The sequence below is a fragment of the Rhinolophus hipposideros genome (assembly GCF_964194185.1).
Source record: "Rhinolophus hipposideros genome assembly, chromosome: 5".
Lineage (NCBI taxonomy): Eukaryota > Metazoa > Chordata > Mammalia > Chiroptera > Rhinolophidae > Rhinolophus > Rhinolophus hipposideros.
The window spans coordinates 93,214,595-93,232,131 of NC_138051.1; the positions used below are offsets into that span (position 1 = coordinate 93,214,595).

Genomic DNA, 17,537 nt, shown 5'->3' on the forward strand with positions numbered 1-17,537 from the left:
CAATTCTCTGTATTCCTACTTCTTACGAATAAGTAAATAATATTAGGAGAGGCATTGAATATATCTGGTCTCTGAAGTTATACTTAAGACTGGACAAGCAATGTGAAAGCTGGCAATTAGTTCCTTCACCCTTGATTATTAATTTCTACTTAATTAGAAATCCCAAGACATTGGAATCCTTACTTATTTAAATATGTGAACCCTGGCAATTGAGAACAAAATAGTAAATTGAGTTGACAACATTTGTGTGAGTTTGGTTGCTTATGTATGGAGTAACTTGGTGTTCATTTTAATGGTATGAGCAAATTGCTTATGTCCCTGGGACTTTTTTTTAAACTGTAAAGGAGGGGTTTAGAAAAAATGTTCCATCCCTAAGGCCATTTCTGGCGTTAATAATCTAGGTGAAATAACAGCCATCTTTATTTTATGTAAGAGATACATATCTTCCTCTAACCCAGTCGTTGATCTGGTTCACTTGTCTTTTTGCTTTGGTTTTAGTTGCTTAGTTCTGGCTTTCGTTTCTCTTCACCATTCCTGTGGCTCAGTAGTAGCCCGTCTTTGTCATCTTTAGAAATAAATTGTAGTACTAACTTTAAATCTGAAATTCATTAAATGATTCAGGTGTTTCTTTCGTACTTGTTCGTTCACAGGGTAGATATAAAGATACAGACCCAAAGATAGAGGAGATCGATTTCCAAATTAATCATATTAGAGTGAGTAGATGTGAGAAGGTGTGTCTGTGGTTGCTTCCATGTTGTTTTTTGGAAGATGTTTTAGTGTCTAGAAATTCTGACCCAAACCAGAAAGGAGCATTTAACTTCTTCCAGAATATTTTTATTTCAGGACTGAGATGTTAGGATGGAGGAAGTTTCGTTTTCTGAGTATTTGATCAAGTCTTTAAAACAAAAAGACTTTTATCTCTTATTTTCAATACTTCATTTTACTTACAAGTAAAATGTTAAACATGGACAGTTTTTCAGGTGTGAAATGATTGTATTATTAAGGACCTTAGAAGGTGAAGTTCTGAGCTCTGGAGTGGATCTAATGAGGTATTATAGTTCTTTCAGTTTAAGAGCCATGCATGTATATAAGTTGTGTCCTTCGTGTCATTTTTGTCAATAAACCAAGTACTTGCTTTTATTTTAAATAATTCCTTTGGAGGGGCTGCAGAATAAACTGCAGTTTATTATAAAAATTTCCTTTGATGTAACCTTTTCTTTTTAATTCCTTCCATAAATAAGGTATACTTTTTATTCCAAGTTTGTGCAATAGGTTTTATTTATAAAAAAACGAGAAAGGAGTTACTAAGAATTGAAAAGTCATTTGCATTTTACCATGGAAACCTTTCTTTTTCCAATAAAGAATCTGATTTGTGGACCAAATTGAAATATGGATGTTGGGAAGATGATATTTTGGCAGAGAAGAGAAAAAGCAAATGAACATTAATTGATATAGACTGTATTATTTCAAAGACAATAATAAAGCTGAACAATTATATCAGTGAAAGACCCTTCTGGTATATCTTGGCAGCCAGGACTGTACAGTTTCATCTCGTTTCTTTTCTAAGTTAGATTCCGCCCAGATGTCACTTAACCTCAGGAAAAATAAAGGTTCATTCAGATCTTTGCATTTACTTAAAAGCAATTGTCTGACTTAATTAAATATCTGGTTTCAGACCACTGTCCCTGGATCATTCTTTGTTCTCTTATTACTACAGAGGATGCGTGTTATATTTCTGTGATCTCCAAATTCTAATAATTATATAGAAAACAAGACAGTTAAAAACAAACACAAGATATTAATGATGTTTACATAATCTTTTATATATAAAATCTGTTATATTAGCTAATGATTGTTTTTGTAAGGTAAGTCTTACTATACTCAATAGAAATCCAGAAGAACTGAATCGTAGTTCTTTGACTACTGGCAGATATCTTAACCTCATCAAACTTTAGTTTCCTTAGCTGTAAAATTGTGAATAATCATAACCTCCCCTGTCTACATCCTATGTTTGTTATGAAGACCATGAGGTAACATATAGGAATGGCTTTGAATATTATATAATATTATACAAGCATATAAACAGACCAAACCTATAATCAAATGACAGACATGCCAAATCCCATTGCAACTGATTCCAATATTACGCTCAAATTCACATGTTGTCCTGAAACATTCTCATATTAATTATTGCTTGAGATATGGAGCCATCCTCTAGGGCTTGGGATTTTTTTCCCCATGAGTTTGTTCTATAATAATAGTAATTGTTACAACAGGTTTTGATCACATCGAACCTCCGTAGTGTGGATTCACGATGCTTTGTCCATGATTTGCATTAATTTACCGATCTGCAAATATTTTAAAGCTGCACAGACTTCAGGGTCCTGGCACCTTAGCTTTCGCATTATGTTGAACTGACATGCTCTTCTGAAGTCCTAGGTATGTGAAGTTCAGCCCCTGTCTCATGGAACACAGTGACCTCCGCTTACACAGAGATCCCTGGTCAACCTTGGCAATACAATCTAACAAACCCCAGGAAGTATAGCCGAACTGGCACCAGAATGTGTTTCTTCTTCCCAGACGACTCTCTTACCTTTACCCCTCACAAAAGTATAAGGCTAGTGGGATTTATTTAAATATATTCCAATTCAGACCATTTCTTAAGCACCATCTCTCATTTGGACCAGCCCAGTAGGTTCCAAACTTGTCTCTTTGCTTCTACTCTTAGCGCTCCCACAGTTGTTCACCAAAAAGTCAGAGTTATCCTCCAAACATGTAAAAAGATCACGTCATTTCCCTCATCAAAACTGTCTAGTAGCTTCCCATCACTCTTATAAATCAAGTTCAATGTCCTTCCATGGCCCACAATGTCCTGTGCCATCTGGCGCCTGTCTTCCTACCTCATTACCACTTCTCCTGTATTCACTCTGCATACATTGGCCTTTCTGCAATTTCATAAAGGCACTAAGCTTTTGCTTTTGTTCCAGGCTTTTCTCTCTGTCTCAAAAGCCCTTCTCGCAAATGGTCACATGGTTTGCTTCCTCACTCCCTTTAGGTCTCAGGTTAAGTATGACATATTTGAGATGCCCTTCCTTGCCCTCTAACTAAAACAGGCCCTTCCATCCCTTTCTGTCTGTTCTCTTGCCCTGCTTTATATTTCTTCTCCAGTGTTTGTTTGCCTGTTGTATAGAATAGGGCTGTCCATGGAACTTGCTGCAATGATGGAAACATTCTATAAAATTCTGTTGTCCAGTATATCACATATGGCAAGTGAACACCTACCTCTAGTGAGACTGAGAAACCGAAGTTTTAATTTCATTTAATTTTAATTAATTTACATGTAAATAGCCACATGTGGCTATGGCTACCATATTGGAGAGCACAGCTCTAACATTTAAGCTCTCTAAGGACAAAGATGTGTCTATCTTGCTTATGACTGTCTCCAGAGCCTAGAACAATGCCTGGTACATAGGAAGTACTGAAAAAATCCTTCTTGAATGAATGAGTAATTAGAGCATTAGCTATGAAGTCAGGTGACTGGGGCTGTAGTCCTAATAATCCAGTTGGTATTTTCATGCAAATAATTTGATTTCTCTTTTATAAAACGGCTTTTTCCATACATACCAGGGGTGCCAAAAAAATGTATACAAGTGGACACTTTGGTCAGCGTTGCTGAAGCAGTAGTTCGCCATAATCAGTAGTGTCTGGACACTGATGGTAACTTTGAGCACCTCTTGTAATTGCAGAAGTCAAACGTGACTTGCATTCATCTTTTGTTATCGGTATATATTGAGTATTACAATTTTAATAGTTTTTTCCTTTCTTAAAATGTGTATACATTTTTTGGCACGCTCTCTCTCTATATAGATATGTGTATATATATATGTGTGTATATATACATGTATACATGTATATGTGTGTGTATATATATATTCATATTAGAGCCGTACAAGATAGTATATTAGGAACTATAAAATGCAGGAACAGATTAAGGAGTTGTCATTGTTCACAGAGAGAGGGGATGGTGGTAATGGTTGTTCTGACGGTACTCAGGGAATCAGGAACTAGGTCTTAGAATTTTTCATATTTCCTGAGAACAATATGAAGTGTAATATTTTCTTATTTTGATTAATTCTCTTCTTCCTTCTATTGTGTGTAGCTTGGCTTTGTACACCCTCATGGGAACAAGCTGCACATCTGTATACATCATGCTTTTTAACAAGATTCAATAAATGATGTGTGCCTGTGCGTGTTTATTAAATTAGAATTGTGGTGATTTTATTCAGTCTGTTAGAAGGCTAAGAAATTGCAAGGCACCGTCTGTTTATGTAAGTATTGGAGCCAATTTCCTAGGGCTGGAGCCAAGGGAGCGCTTTTGGCTTTGTGGCTGACCATACTTGGGGGAGAGCATGGATTTGTAAGGGTAGAAGGGACATCCAAAGGTTACTGAACCATTTGGGCTAGTCTCCAAATAGACTTCACCTAAATCATCTGAGACACTTGGGCATCTCTCCCGTTTTTAAAGGCCTCCAGGCACAGTGATTCTCAGCTCTCTTAAGAGTGGTTTTCATTTTTTAGAAACTGATTATTAAAAAGTTTGAGATTAAACAAAGGTGAAAACACTTGTCCCCAAAGGAATGGATATATATATCCATATATCCAAGGAATATATACACACACATACATACACATATATATTTATGATTATTTTCCCTTGGCTATTTTGGAGCCTAGACTTTTCTTCTTTTTTTCCTTAAACAAAGACACACAGGGGGCATGCAGTTATTCCTTCCACACCCGGCCACCTTACTGAGTGTTTCCTGTCATTTCTTATCTCTCTAGTAGTACTTCTCAAACAGAGGTCCAAGGTGTATTTGTACCAAAATCAGTTGATGTGCTTATTAAGTACTGAGCTTTCTTGTTTCCAAGCTGAGTTAGACTCTAGATATGGGTCCCCAAAAGCTGAATTTGAAGGAACTCCCCGGCTCAAGTCTGAGAGCAACTGCCTCTTGTTCATTAGGATTCAGCTCAAAGTTTATTTTCCTCAATTAACCATACTTGATTAATCAACTTTACCATCTAAGAGGAATGAACTGATCGCTACATCTTGTATAATTGTTATTACTTATTTATATTGTTTAGCCAAGCTCATTTATCTACCTGGATATTGCCTGATTGGTTAGCAGCTGCCCAGTTGCCAAGTCGTGGATAAAAGCAAAAAGAACTTAATTATAAATCTGTTTCATTTATTTCTATAAGCTTTTGTAAAGACCACCAGCCATCGTAGTACTCAACATCTTTTATAAGAAAAAAATAATGTTGAAATTTTTTTTGTTTTCTCTATTGTATGACAGATCTTTTATTAGTGTTTTAATGGCTCTTTTATACATGTGTTTTATTATAAGTTGCCTATTCTTCTTGGATGTAGGTGAAGCATTATTCCCACATTTTGTAGTTTAATAGAGAATAAAATAAACTACAGCAGATTTGAGAGTTCTCTGCCTTGTTTGTTGTTGCACGTTAATGGTCTTGCAGGAATGTGCAGGAACTCGCGAGGTGACTTTCTGAGGGTGTCAGACTCACTGTACACTGTTTGGTTCATACTTTCGTGACAATTTGCCACACAAGTCTAAATATAAGGAGAGGTTTCTCCTACTCCTGCAATTATTGCTGAGAAAAGGAATTTATTTTATATTTGAGTCCTTGTAAAGCTTCTTCTTTTGTGGGTCCTTTCTCAATTACTGTGTTTTGAATAATAAAGTACTTTGGAAACAACATATTACCCTGAATGACTTCCATCAGTGCTAGTTTTGAATGCTTATTGGGATTACCTGACACATTCTATTAAAAAAGAGAAGCAAATTTAATGTAGAGTTGGATATCATCGTAAACAAGCCACTTAAAGATGTCTTAAGTAGTTACCACCTGGAGACCATGATTATACAGCTATAAGATGAATTTTGAAGAAACCAACTTGCTTTGTGATTGAATACTTGTGGCAGAGGATAAAATATTCAGCAACAGTGTTACTCACAGAACTCAAGAAGTGCTTTACTTGAAACAACTCAGATCTGAAGATGGTAAGCTTTGGAAAACTGAAAAAGTGGTTCTCATAGTGATGAATATATTAATGATGAAGTTACATATGAAGATTTAAAGAAAATTGTTTAATGATATGTGAGAGTTGGAAATAATTTTTTAATTTGTATGCTATTTTGTAATTATGTGTGATTTATAATCTGTATTTTTAACTAAATAAGGTATCTATTTTAAGTAGACTATTTCATCCGCATCTCTAAAAGTTAATACATTCAAGTTGAGTTAAAAAACCTTTTATTATTACTTTCTTTTGGGGAGAACCTTCAACATGCCTTTATGTTTGTGTGCAGAGAGGATTCTTTTATTTATTTCTTTTCCACCTGGATATAATAATCTCGGGAGCAGAGGTCACATCTAACCACAGTCTGCTAAAGCCATTGCATCACATTCTGGCACTGTTCCTGCTCCTTGTAGCTTCTCACTCAATGCTGGCTACTGATAATAACTGTAGCATTTGTAGGTGAAAACAAACATTATGGTTTTATTTTTACAAAATGTCCATTAATTTTGTTGGGACTTAAAAAAAAAAGTTTCTGGTCAGCTTTCCTGCTCTATGCAGAGTAGCCAATATATATGTAGAGATTAATTGTGTCTAATCAAAAATATTTTGGTTTCAGTGGGTTCCTCAAGGAGAGAAGGAGTTCCTGCCCATGTTAATCTGTCTGCATCATCCATGCTAATGATTGCAATGCAGTACACATCCAACCCCGGTGAGTATCTTCATCTATTCATGGGGAAATGTACATAACCAGAAATTCTATAATAAGAATTTCATTGGGTGGCTTGACTAACTCCAAAACCAAAAATTAAACAAGATCAAACAAGGAGCCTAGAAATTCTCACGTGAGAAGAACTTCTCTTGGAGATGTATTAGAAAACAGACTTTCGAGTTGAAATAAATTTCCTTTGCTATTATCACTTGCAGGCTAGTGATATTTTCAGAATGTTTGAGGACACAGTTTTAGAACATTGACTGGAAATTGATTTGATATAAGTATATAGGAATAGTTAAATTAGAAATATAAAAATCACCTGCAATTCTAATAATTAAAGATAACCACTGTTAATATTGTGTGAATTTGCTACCCTAATGCCACACAAGCATCCTTGAACACAAATCTTTTACTACATTTCTGATTATTTGCTTGGAATAAATTCATAAAAGAGGGATTAGTGGGTCAAAGGACAAAAAAATGTCAATGGTCTCACTATATATGAAAGTACACTTAACCTGTCACTGAGTATTATCATAAAATGTGTATAGAGTTGGACAGATGAAAAATAATATCTCATTGTTTTGATTTATGTAATATTTCTTCAATTACTAGTGATGTTGGACAGATTTCATATGATTTATTCTGGTTTCCATTCATCAGTATAATTGCAGATGAACTTTGGGAAACTGACCTGGAAGAGGGCTGGCTGACTGTCATATGCTAAGATATGACTCAGTTTTTATTTTTATTTAATGTTTATTTGGCAAGTGAACAAATTTGGCGGCACTATTTTCAACCTTCTATGTAATTACATAATAAATAATGACTAAGGATAAAAAAAAATTTTTATTTTAAAACCTTAATGCCTCTTAGTTTGGAATGTCAGTCTTTAAATATGAAATCCCTTATGATTATTATATGAGGTCAATTAACGTGTATATTTTGGAAGTTCTGTCTCATAGCTCACTCTCTGGCTTAAAGTACCCTCAAAATGCCATTTATATTTATTATACATTATGTTCTGGAAAAAAATCCTTCATTTGGAATCTAATTAATTGAAGTTTGATCATGAGGCTACGGTCCTAATTTCTTTATTGGGAGGCAGTAGAGCAGTATGGATAAAATCATGTGATTTAAGGTTAGAAGTATGCGGGTTCACATTTGAGTTCACCTGTGAATTGTCATTTAGTGTAACCTTGAGCAAGTTTTTTTAGCCTCCCTAAGACCAAGTTTCTCCATCTATACAATGGGAATAATTCTCTCTGCAGTGCCTTAAAATATTGTTGTGAGGATTTAATGGGTTAAACATATGTTAAGTATTTACCTAGCGTAGTTAAGGGCGCATTATAAAATGCTCAATAAATAGCAACGTGGATCACTACGGTCTGCCATTTTCTTGGAGTTGAATATTTCCATTGCATTTTTCTAGGAAACCACTGTGATCAGATACAATTACTTCTGTTAGTTCTAAATCTGTATCTTCATTTATTCATGGGGAAATGTACATAACCAGAAATTCTTATAGTAAGAATTTCATTTGGGATCCAAAACTAGTCTTGTGATGTGGAAAAGTGTTAAGAAGTGAGATGATATCCAGTGGGAAGCATTCTGGGAACAAGGGGTAGGGTATCATTCTATTGTTTGAATTTTTACTGAGGGAGACAGCAAGAGGCAGCTTGGTTCTTGTAGTCTTTATGTGTCAAGGATCGAGTACAGATCTTGTTCAACTAAGAGGCATTTGTTTAGTAATTCCTACGCACATGGTTCTGTACTAGGTATTGGGAAAACCACCAGAAATGTAAGATACGATGCTTGCTATGGAACTTATGTCTCATTGGAAATCTTAAGCATATTCAATAAATCACTAATATACAATGTAAAGTAGTATGTGAAAAGTACAAAATAAATGCTATAGATAGTATTAATTCATCAGAAGATGTTTCTGTGGATTGAAATGATCAGGAAAGGCTTCGTGCCACTTGAGCAAACTGTGGGTCTTAAACTATGGGTAAAGTTTTAATTGATAGGATAAGTGGGGCCTTCTGGGAGGGGAATTGGTTTAAACAAAGGGATTCTCCAGGTTTGTTCACAGGGCAGTCAGTGAACTACTCTGAACCAGGTTCATGTAGCAGATACATGGAGAATAACAAATACTGTGTAGGAGAAAGTGGCCTGCAATAGCTGCACTTGAGAACTCAGTGATGGCTTAAGAACAAAATTCTGTTTCTAGAGGGCTATTTATACATTCAGTAGTCACTGAATGTCTACTATGTGCCAGGCACTGGGGACACCATGGATGTCAAAACAGAAATAGTCACTGCCCTTACCTCGTGAGGCTGTTCTTATCGGGGTTGAGGGGAGAAGACATTAACCAAATGGTTATAAAAGCAAATGTAAAGGTCAATGATGACAAGTGCTATGAGGCCCTATAAAAGATTTTTCTTTTATTGAAGAGGTCAGGGAGGACTACTCTGGGGAAATAATCTTTGGTGTGAGGACTGAAAGATGAGTAGCATTAACAAGGCCTACAAGAGGTGGGGGATTCAGGAGAAGAATCTCAGTTGTCAGAGGGAGCGTGGCAAGCAGGTGAGACTGAAAGATCAGTGTAGCCTCGTGTGAGATGGAACTGTAGACTTCTCGGAGCCAGAACCTGCTCGATATTGTGGGCTCTCCTTGGGGATCTTGTGTTCATTCCAAGTCTGGGATATCCCAATAGGAAGGCACTGAAGGATTTTTGAGTGGTTATGTGTGTGTCATCCTGGTTGCAGGAGGCAGAGTGGAGATAGATTGACCTATGAGGAGGCCATTGCATTTGTCTAGGCATGTAAAAGGCAGAGGCAATTGAGACTGAGAAAAGTGGATACATCTGAGAGATACTTAGAAAGTAAAATTGATGGGACTTGGTGACATATTGGATATGGTGGGTTTTTAGTCTCAGAACTAGATGCATGGTGGTTCTATTCACTGAGAAAGGAAACACTGGTAGAAGAAGACCAGGCTTCTGAGGGAAGCTCATGAAATCTGTTTTAGATATGTTGTGTTCAAGGTGTCTTTGAGATATTTAAGAGGAATGGTACACCTTGGCCTAATATATTGTTATATGGTAATTATATCTCAATAAAACCGGGGGGAAAAAACTCCACACATAACCTTAGTAATACTTCCATAAATATAAAACAGAAAATGCAAATAAATCAGTTTACCTCAGGAAATAGGTAATGATAATTAGGAAGTTGTATTGTGAGTCTGGAACTCAGACTAGAGCTCCGTGTTTGAAGTAATGAACTTTAAGCCTATATATAAGTGTGCAGTGACATCCATCGTATTGCATATAGCTGGTAACTGAGGTTCTGTATGAGTGTGACTTTGCTTACAAGAGAGCATCAAATGAAAAGTGGAGTGGGTTTATGACCAGGCCTTCAGGGACTCTGGCAGGGAATGGGACAGTGGAAGAATAAGCTTGCCAAGCAGACAGAGAGATTGTATCTGTTAGGATGTGCTTGGCTGACTAACAGAGGCTTTCAACTACAAGAACGTTTGTTGTTTACTTGGTAAGAAGTCTTAGAGATAGCTCCAAGTGTCAGGGGGCTGAGATGGCATCTGTGTTTCTCTTGAATTTCTCCTCATGTTTGCAAGATGGCTGCCACGGGGCAGGTTATTATATTCTTCCAAAGCCACATCCACAAACAGGTAGTAGGACCAGTCAGGATAATGACAGCAAGGTCTTCTGGTGTGCCTCTTTCCTTTTATCAGACAAAAGGAAAACAATGTCTCACAAGCTCTCCAAGCAGATTCTCTCTTAGGTCCTGCTGGCCAGAACCAAGTCACAGGCCTCAGACTCTATTGGGAAATGGGCAAGGTAGAAAGGGTTGTTGACAGCAGTTGAGTAGCACCAACAGTGTCTGTCACAGGTACTAGGAGAGGGTCCGTCGTGAAGTCAAGGGGAGAGAGGGTTTTAAAGAGCAACAGTGCTCGGCCGTATTGAATGCTGCCGAAGGTCTAGTAAGAAGCAGACTGAAAATTGTCCATTGAGTTGAATGACACGGAGGTCACTGGTGACTAAGGTGAGACCTGCTTCAGTGCCATGAGAGGTTTGGAAAATAGATGAGGGAGGGTATAAAACAACTATCTAGGGTGAAAGTAAGCATGAGCAATCAAAGAAGATTTCTGTTGTATAGCTTTTAAGAATTCCTCAACAGATGAAATTGGCAATCACATAAGACTCCCATTCTAGTCCATCAGTCTTTTACTTGCTATGTGTCCAAACTTGGGCAAGATAGAAAACTAAGTCTCAGCTTTCTAACTGCAACATGGTGGTTATAAGACAATACATATAAAGCTCTTAGCACACACAATACATGCCATAATGAACGTTCAGTACATGTGAGCTTTTGTGATAATCCTATTAGGCTATATTTTTCCTATGTATTTTTTGACTACACTGGTATAAGTTCATGTTGTAAAGGTATGATTACTAGGGATTTTCTTTAATGTTTTCTTTGTTGATAAGATGAATGAAATATACTCCTGAAGGATCTTGGAATAAAGCTTAATAAAGTCAAGGGTTTATATGATTTTTGAAAAGCATGAATATCTGGAAATAAGTAATTTTGAATTTAACGATTAGAATGAAAAGTCATACTAACATAGTTTATTATGTCTCAAAGTATGTATTTACATTTCATATTCAAATTACATTTTCTTCCTTACAGTTTATCATTGTCAATTATTGGAATGCCTCATGAAATATAAACAAGAAGTCTGGAAAGTAAGTTTTGGCCCACATTTAAGTCATAGCCACAAACTTAATTTATACATACACTAAAAATTGTTTTCATGTTAAAAATATTTTTAGGTTAGATTTATGGATGTCTTCTTATTTTGGTGTGGCAGAACCTATGATTCTTTCCTTACTGGGTACTTATTTGTCATTTAGAGCAAGACTGATTTTGAAGAACTCAGTGGCTTGACAGAAAGAGTAATTGGCTATCTCTTATTCTTAGAATTTAGCAAATACTATATTATGTGACAATTTAATTTGAAAGGTTGCTTGAGAATTTGTCTTCTTTCAAACCGTAGATGTGACTTGTTAAGAAATGTGTTTTAGGAAAATATTTTTAGAAACGCAGTGTTTGGCAAACTGGCTCATGCCATTCTGAAATCTGTCTTTAACATTATTCTGAGTAGAGAAGAATTTGTTAAAAGATAGTGTCCTTTTGAACTCTATCTTGTGGGCGTTTATTTACAGGACCAATAAGTAAATAATAAAAAATATTTTAATATGATCTAATCTGAGAAGCATACCTGGATGATGAGGTTCCAGGGGAATTAACCACCTCTACCCTTCCACTGAAACTGAGTGAGCTACCTTTATTTTTATTTGATCATGCTAAGTGAAAATATTCTTCCTGTTTCCTTTAGGATCTTTTGTATGTGATAGCCTATGGGCCTTCACAAGTGAAACCTCCAGCTGTGCAAATGCTGTTCCATTACTGGCCCAATTTGAAACCTCCTGGGGCGATAAGTGAATACAGGGGGTTGCAGTACACAGGTAAGAAGAGAATACCCTGTGATGCCCCATCTTTATTTCTCCCAGGCCATATTTGGCTCACCTACTTATACATTATTTTATTGTGTCGGATTACATTTACGTGCCTTTAGACATTGTCGTAAGTCCTTTCTGAAACTAGGTGGTCTAAAATAAATTAATGAAAATTAATCTCAAAAGCATTTATGACACCATTGCAAATTGCCTAAGTCTCAGTCTCATTTGCTACACACCTGGCCTGGGGTCTTAACTACTGCAAACAGTGATCATTGGAAAGGTGTAAGCGGTGAGTAATGTTGCAGATTTGCTCACCATGTGGCAAGACCCCAAGTGGCTAATTCTGTTCTGATAAGAAGACTTGGAACATGTTCAACATTACCAGTTCATACATTAAATAAAAATTAAATGACCCTGATAGCCTAGTTGGACAGGAAGAGTCAACAATTGCTGAATATTGGTATAATACGAACTGAGTAGTAAACGTTGGATTTAAATGTAAAGTATATATTTACCTAAAACGAAATCAACCCCAGGTCTTATGCTGTGGTTTATGTTTAAATGTTATGAAATCCAAGAAGCAACCTCTGGCTAATGGAGTTTCTGATGTCCCTGGCTACCCTCTCCCCCCACTTATTTGTATACATAGTTTTCTGAAAATGGAAGGGGTGGATATTTTGGCAAAGTTAGCTTTTATGCCAGTTGTTGTGGGATTGTATACTGCTATTCTAGTACCTACTTCTTTCTTGGCATTACTTGTCTTTTCTAAGGTGATGTAAGGTGGTTTAAAGGAGTGGTTTACTTCAGGTGCATGACATACGTTCCTGATTTAAAGCCAAGCCACTTACTAATACCTGCTTTTTGGGCTTTAATGGTCCTGGTCCTTGGTGTGCTTATTCTAACTTCAGAACAAATAATTTTGGCCTTAGTGGTAGCGATAATATTAAATTAAAACAATGAAGATAGATAGTAACTTTTACAAACTAGGAATGGGTATCATCGATAGTGGACAGTGTTTAAGTGTTGCTAAGTGGATAGTTTGAATATTAAAGCAAAATGTTGGAAGTATCAATAAAAGATAACGTGACTGAAATATTTGACACCAACCCCTTCTCAACAGATCCCTGAGCTAAGCATTTATATGATATATGAATGGGTAACCAGAATTAAATGAAATCTACTTGGTAAATACTGGAAGAGTAACTCATGTGCCACGCGCTGTACATTTGTTGATGATACAAGAACTGATACAAAACCAGACTTCATGGAGCTTAATACAATCTAGATATGAAAATGTATTCATTTATTCAACAAATATTTGTGTGGTGTCTATCACTAGTAGCTAGGCATTATTCTAGGCACTGGTGGTAATGCAATGAAAAAAGCAGACTGAAATCACTAATATTTTGGTGTGTACATTCCATTTGTGGGGGAAAGACCAGGAAACCACCTTGCAGTGTAGTAAGTGCTGAGGTAGAACGAATGCAGTTGACCCTAGAAGAACACAGGTGTTAGGGTTGCCAACCCCCCTTCCCTGCACAGTCATAAATTCTAGTACAACTTTTGACTCCCCCCAAATTTAACTACTGATAGGCTACTGTTGAACGGAGCCTTATAGATTAAGCAGCCAGTTAATATATTTTGTATGCTATATGTATCATACACTGTATTCTTTTTTTTTTTTTTTTAAAGATTGTATTGGGGAAGGGGAACAGGACTTTATTGGGGAACAGTGTGTACTTCCAGGACTTTTTTCCAAGTCAAGTTGTTGTCCTTTCAGTCTTAGTTGTGGAGGGCGCAGCTCAGCTCCAGGTCCAGTTGCTGGTTGTTAGTTGCAGGGGGCAGAGCCCACCATCCCTTGTGGGAGATGAGAAATTGAACTGGCAACCTTGTGGTTGAGAGGACAAGATCCAACCAACTGAGCCATCCGGTAGGCAGCTCAGCTCAAGGTACCATGTTCAATCTTAGTTGCAGGGGGCGGAGCCCACCACCCCTTCCTGGACTCCAGGAGTTGAACTGAAAACTTTGTGGTTGAGAGCCCACTGGCCCATGTGGGAATCGAAACGGCAGCCTCCGGAGTTAGGAGCATGGAGCTCCAACCGCCTGAGCCACTGGTCTGGCCCTACAGTGTATTCTTATAATAAAGGAAACTAGACAAAATGTTAAGAAAATCATAAAGAAGATACATTTATAGTTTTAATGAAAAACATCTCATAATTGGATCCAGGCAGTTTAAACCGGGTTGTCCAAGGGTCAACTGTACAGAGAGCTGTGGGAACACACAGGAGGGGGCTATGACCTAACCCTGATGGTGGGCAAATTTGTAGAGAGTTGAGTTGTCACGGAAGGTTCTTCAGTGAGTGACATGTAAGCCGACATCTGAAAGAGACGCACACACTAAACAAGGGGAGTGACTCATGTGTGGATAAAATGTGAGTTTGAAGCAGAAGGAACGGCAAGGGTTCAGACTTGGAGACCAAAGCGAGCACGATTGTATTTAGGAACTGGAGGAAGTCATATGCAGTCAGACAGTGGAGGGACAGGAGGAGAGCAGGCAGGGGCAAGCAGAAAGTCTGGCAAGGCCTGTGAAGTCATTTGGATTTCATCCTAATGTCAAGGGAAACCATGGATAGGTTTTAAGTGGAGAACCCCCAGAATGTGGTTTGCCTGGGAAACCTGAGAGCCGCTTCCATTTCCCCGTGTGACCATATGCTCAGAAGGGCCAGTCAATTCTGTCTCCCTGGAACAGCTCACCCTGTGCCAATTAAGATCAAAGTGGCTTACTTCTCTTGACCTACCTCAATAAGATGTCTCTGTCTACAGGCATTCGTTTTTGTATTCTATCTGAACTCTGGGACAAAAGATGGCGGAACCATATCATTTCCGCGGCAGAGACTGTTGCAAATGTAGATAGGGAATAACTAACTAAATAACTAACTTTGGTTTAGGCTACCAAATTAGTAGAGTTAGGTTCTTGAGTTTTATACAAGTTTAAGTACAAGAGCTCTCCTGGTTGTTTTATATAATAACTTACCCAGCATTGAGTTGTTTGTCTTTTTATTATCTTTATTATATCTCCACAAAATTATTAAAATGTTTTAATCCTTTTTTAATTGGTGTGTTACGCACATGTAGAAAAACACAAATTATAAGTGTACGTGGAACACCTCCCACCATGTTCACTGCCATGATTATCTCCTTCTGTTATCCCAAACGTAATCACTAACCTGACTTCCAACATCAGAGACTAATTTGCCTATTTTTGAATTTTACATAAATGGAATCATACTTTGTGTGTGTGTATGTGTGTGTGTGTGTAAATTGTTCCTGGGTTGAGCATAACTGTGGTTCATTCATTTTTATTGCTATATATATTCTACCAAATGAATGTACCACAGTTTATGTATCCCTTTTACTATTAATGGATATTTGGGTTGTTCCCACTTTTTGGTGACTACAAATAATGCTATGAACGTTCTTCTGTATATCTTTTAGTACACACGTGTGTACATTTCTGTAAGATATATGCCTAGGATGGAATTGCTGGATTAGAGGGTTTGCATGTGTACAGTTTTAATGGATAATGGCAAACAGTTTTCCAAAAGGGCTGTACTAATTTATACTCCCATTAGAAGTGTATATTCCACATTTTGCACAATACTTTATTTGTTTTCAAAATTTTTGCCATTCTGGAGGGTATGTAAAGTATCTTATTGTGGCAATAATTTGCATTTCCTTAATGACTAATGCACACTTTTAAAATATATTTATTGGCCATTTGGATATCCATATAATCTTTGTCAGTTATATATGCAATTATATGTAATAAATATATCTTTTATTTTTTTACTCTTAATGATGACTTTTGGTTAACTGAAGTTCTTGATTTTAATGTAATCAAATCATTAATCTTTTTCGTTATATAAAGTGCTCTTTATATCCTAGCTGAGAAAAACTTTCCCTTCCCCAAAATTATGACAGTCTTCTCTGTTGTCGTCCAGAATGATTTTATTTTTTGCATTTAGTTGTATCTGGAATTAATTTTTCTGTATGGTGTGAGGTAAGGGTCAATCTTTCTCTTTTTTTCTTATCGATAGCCAACTGGCTCAATATCATTTATTGAAAACATTGTTCATTCCCTACTGCTCTGTAGTGCCATTTTTGGGGTCATGAATCAAGTGTCTATTTAAGGATGGTTCTGTCTCTGATTCTTTGTTTAGTTCAATTGGTATGGTTTTCCTTTTCCCAATACCACACTGTCTGAAATAATGTAGCTTAATAACGAAACTTTATATCCTTCAGTGCAAGTCTCTTCACCTTGTTGTAGTCGTTGCTCTCTTTCTCATCTTCCCTGCTTTCTCCTCTTCCTGTTCTTTCTCCTCCTTCTTTTCTTCATCCTCCTTCATGGTCATTCATATGGTCAGCTATTTGCTAAGTTAAACACACACAAACACATGCCTAAAGTACTAGGATTTTAATTGAGACTGCCTTGAATGTAGAGATCAATTTGATGAACTGACATCTTTACAATATTAAATCTTTCAATCCGTGCACATAGTATATCTTTTCATTTATTTAGACTTTCTTTTGTTTCCTCTAGTGCTGTTTTATAGTTTTCTGTGTAAATGTCTTGCCTATTTCTCATGTAGTGTGTGCCTAGGTATTTTTTTGATGTTATTGTCAATGATATATCTTTTCAAAATTACGCTTTCTAACTTCTTGTTGCTAGTATGTAGACATGCATTTAATTCTAGCATATTGCTCTTATATCCAGTAACCTTACTAAATAACTGTTTAATTCTAATAATTTATTTGTACTTTTGTTAAAAATTTTTTTTCTATGTGCACAATTATATTAATGTTGAATAATAACAGTTTAATGTCTCCTTTTCAGTCCTTATGCCTTTACATCTTATGCCTTATTGAACTGGCTAAAACCTCCTGTGCTATGTGGAGTTCTAAGTTCCTTCATGGTTTGGTTTTTGACCCATGGATCATTTAGAAGGATGATGATTAATTTCTAAACAGGTGGGGATTTTCCAACTGAGGTTTTTATATTGACCTATAGCTTGATTCCTCTGCGGTCAGACATCATACTTTATATTATTTAATTCATTTAACACTTTTTACACTTTGTTTAGACCTGGTCATTTTTGTAAATGTTTCTGTGCACTTAA

The 17,537-nt window shown here is 36.6% G+C and overlaps 1 protein-coding gene across 16 annotated transcripts in view; it reads left to right on the top strand.

Moving 5' to 3' along the window:
* The window catches only part of UNC79 (unc-79 homolog, NALCN channel complex subunit), a 248,535-nt gene that overhangs the window by 46,572 nt on the left and 184,426 nt on the right, over positions 1-17,537 (top strand). For all 16 annotated transcript variants that reach the window (XM_081050030.1, XM_081050029.1, XM_081050037.1 and 13 more), the window contains exons 5-7: positions 6,717-6,809; positions 11,528-11,583; positions 12,237-12,366. In XM_081050030.1, the coding sequence (XP_080906156.1) occupies positions 6,717-6,809; positions 11,528-11,583; positions 12,237-12,366 (279 nt within the window). The remainder of the gene's footprint in view (positions 1-6,716; positions 6,810-11,527; positions 11,584-12,236; positions 12,367-17,537) is intronic.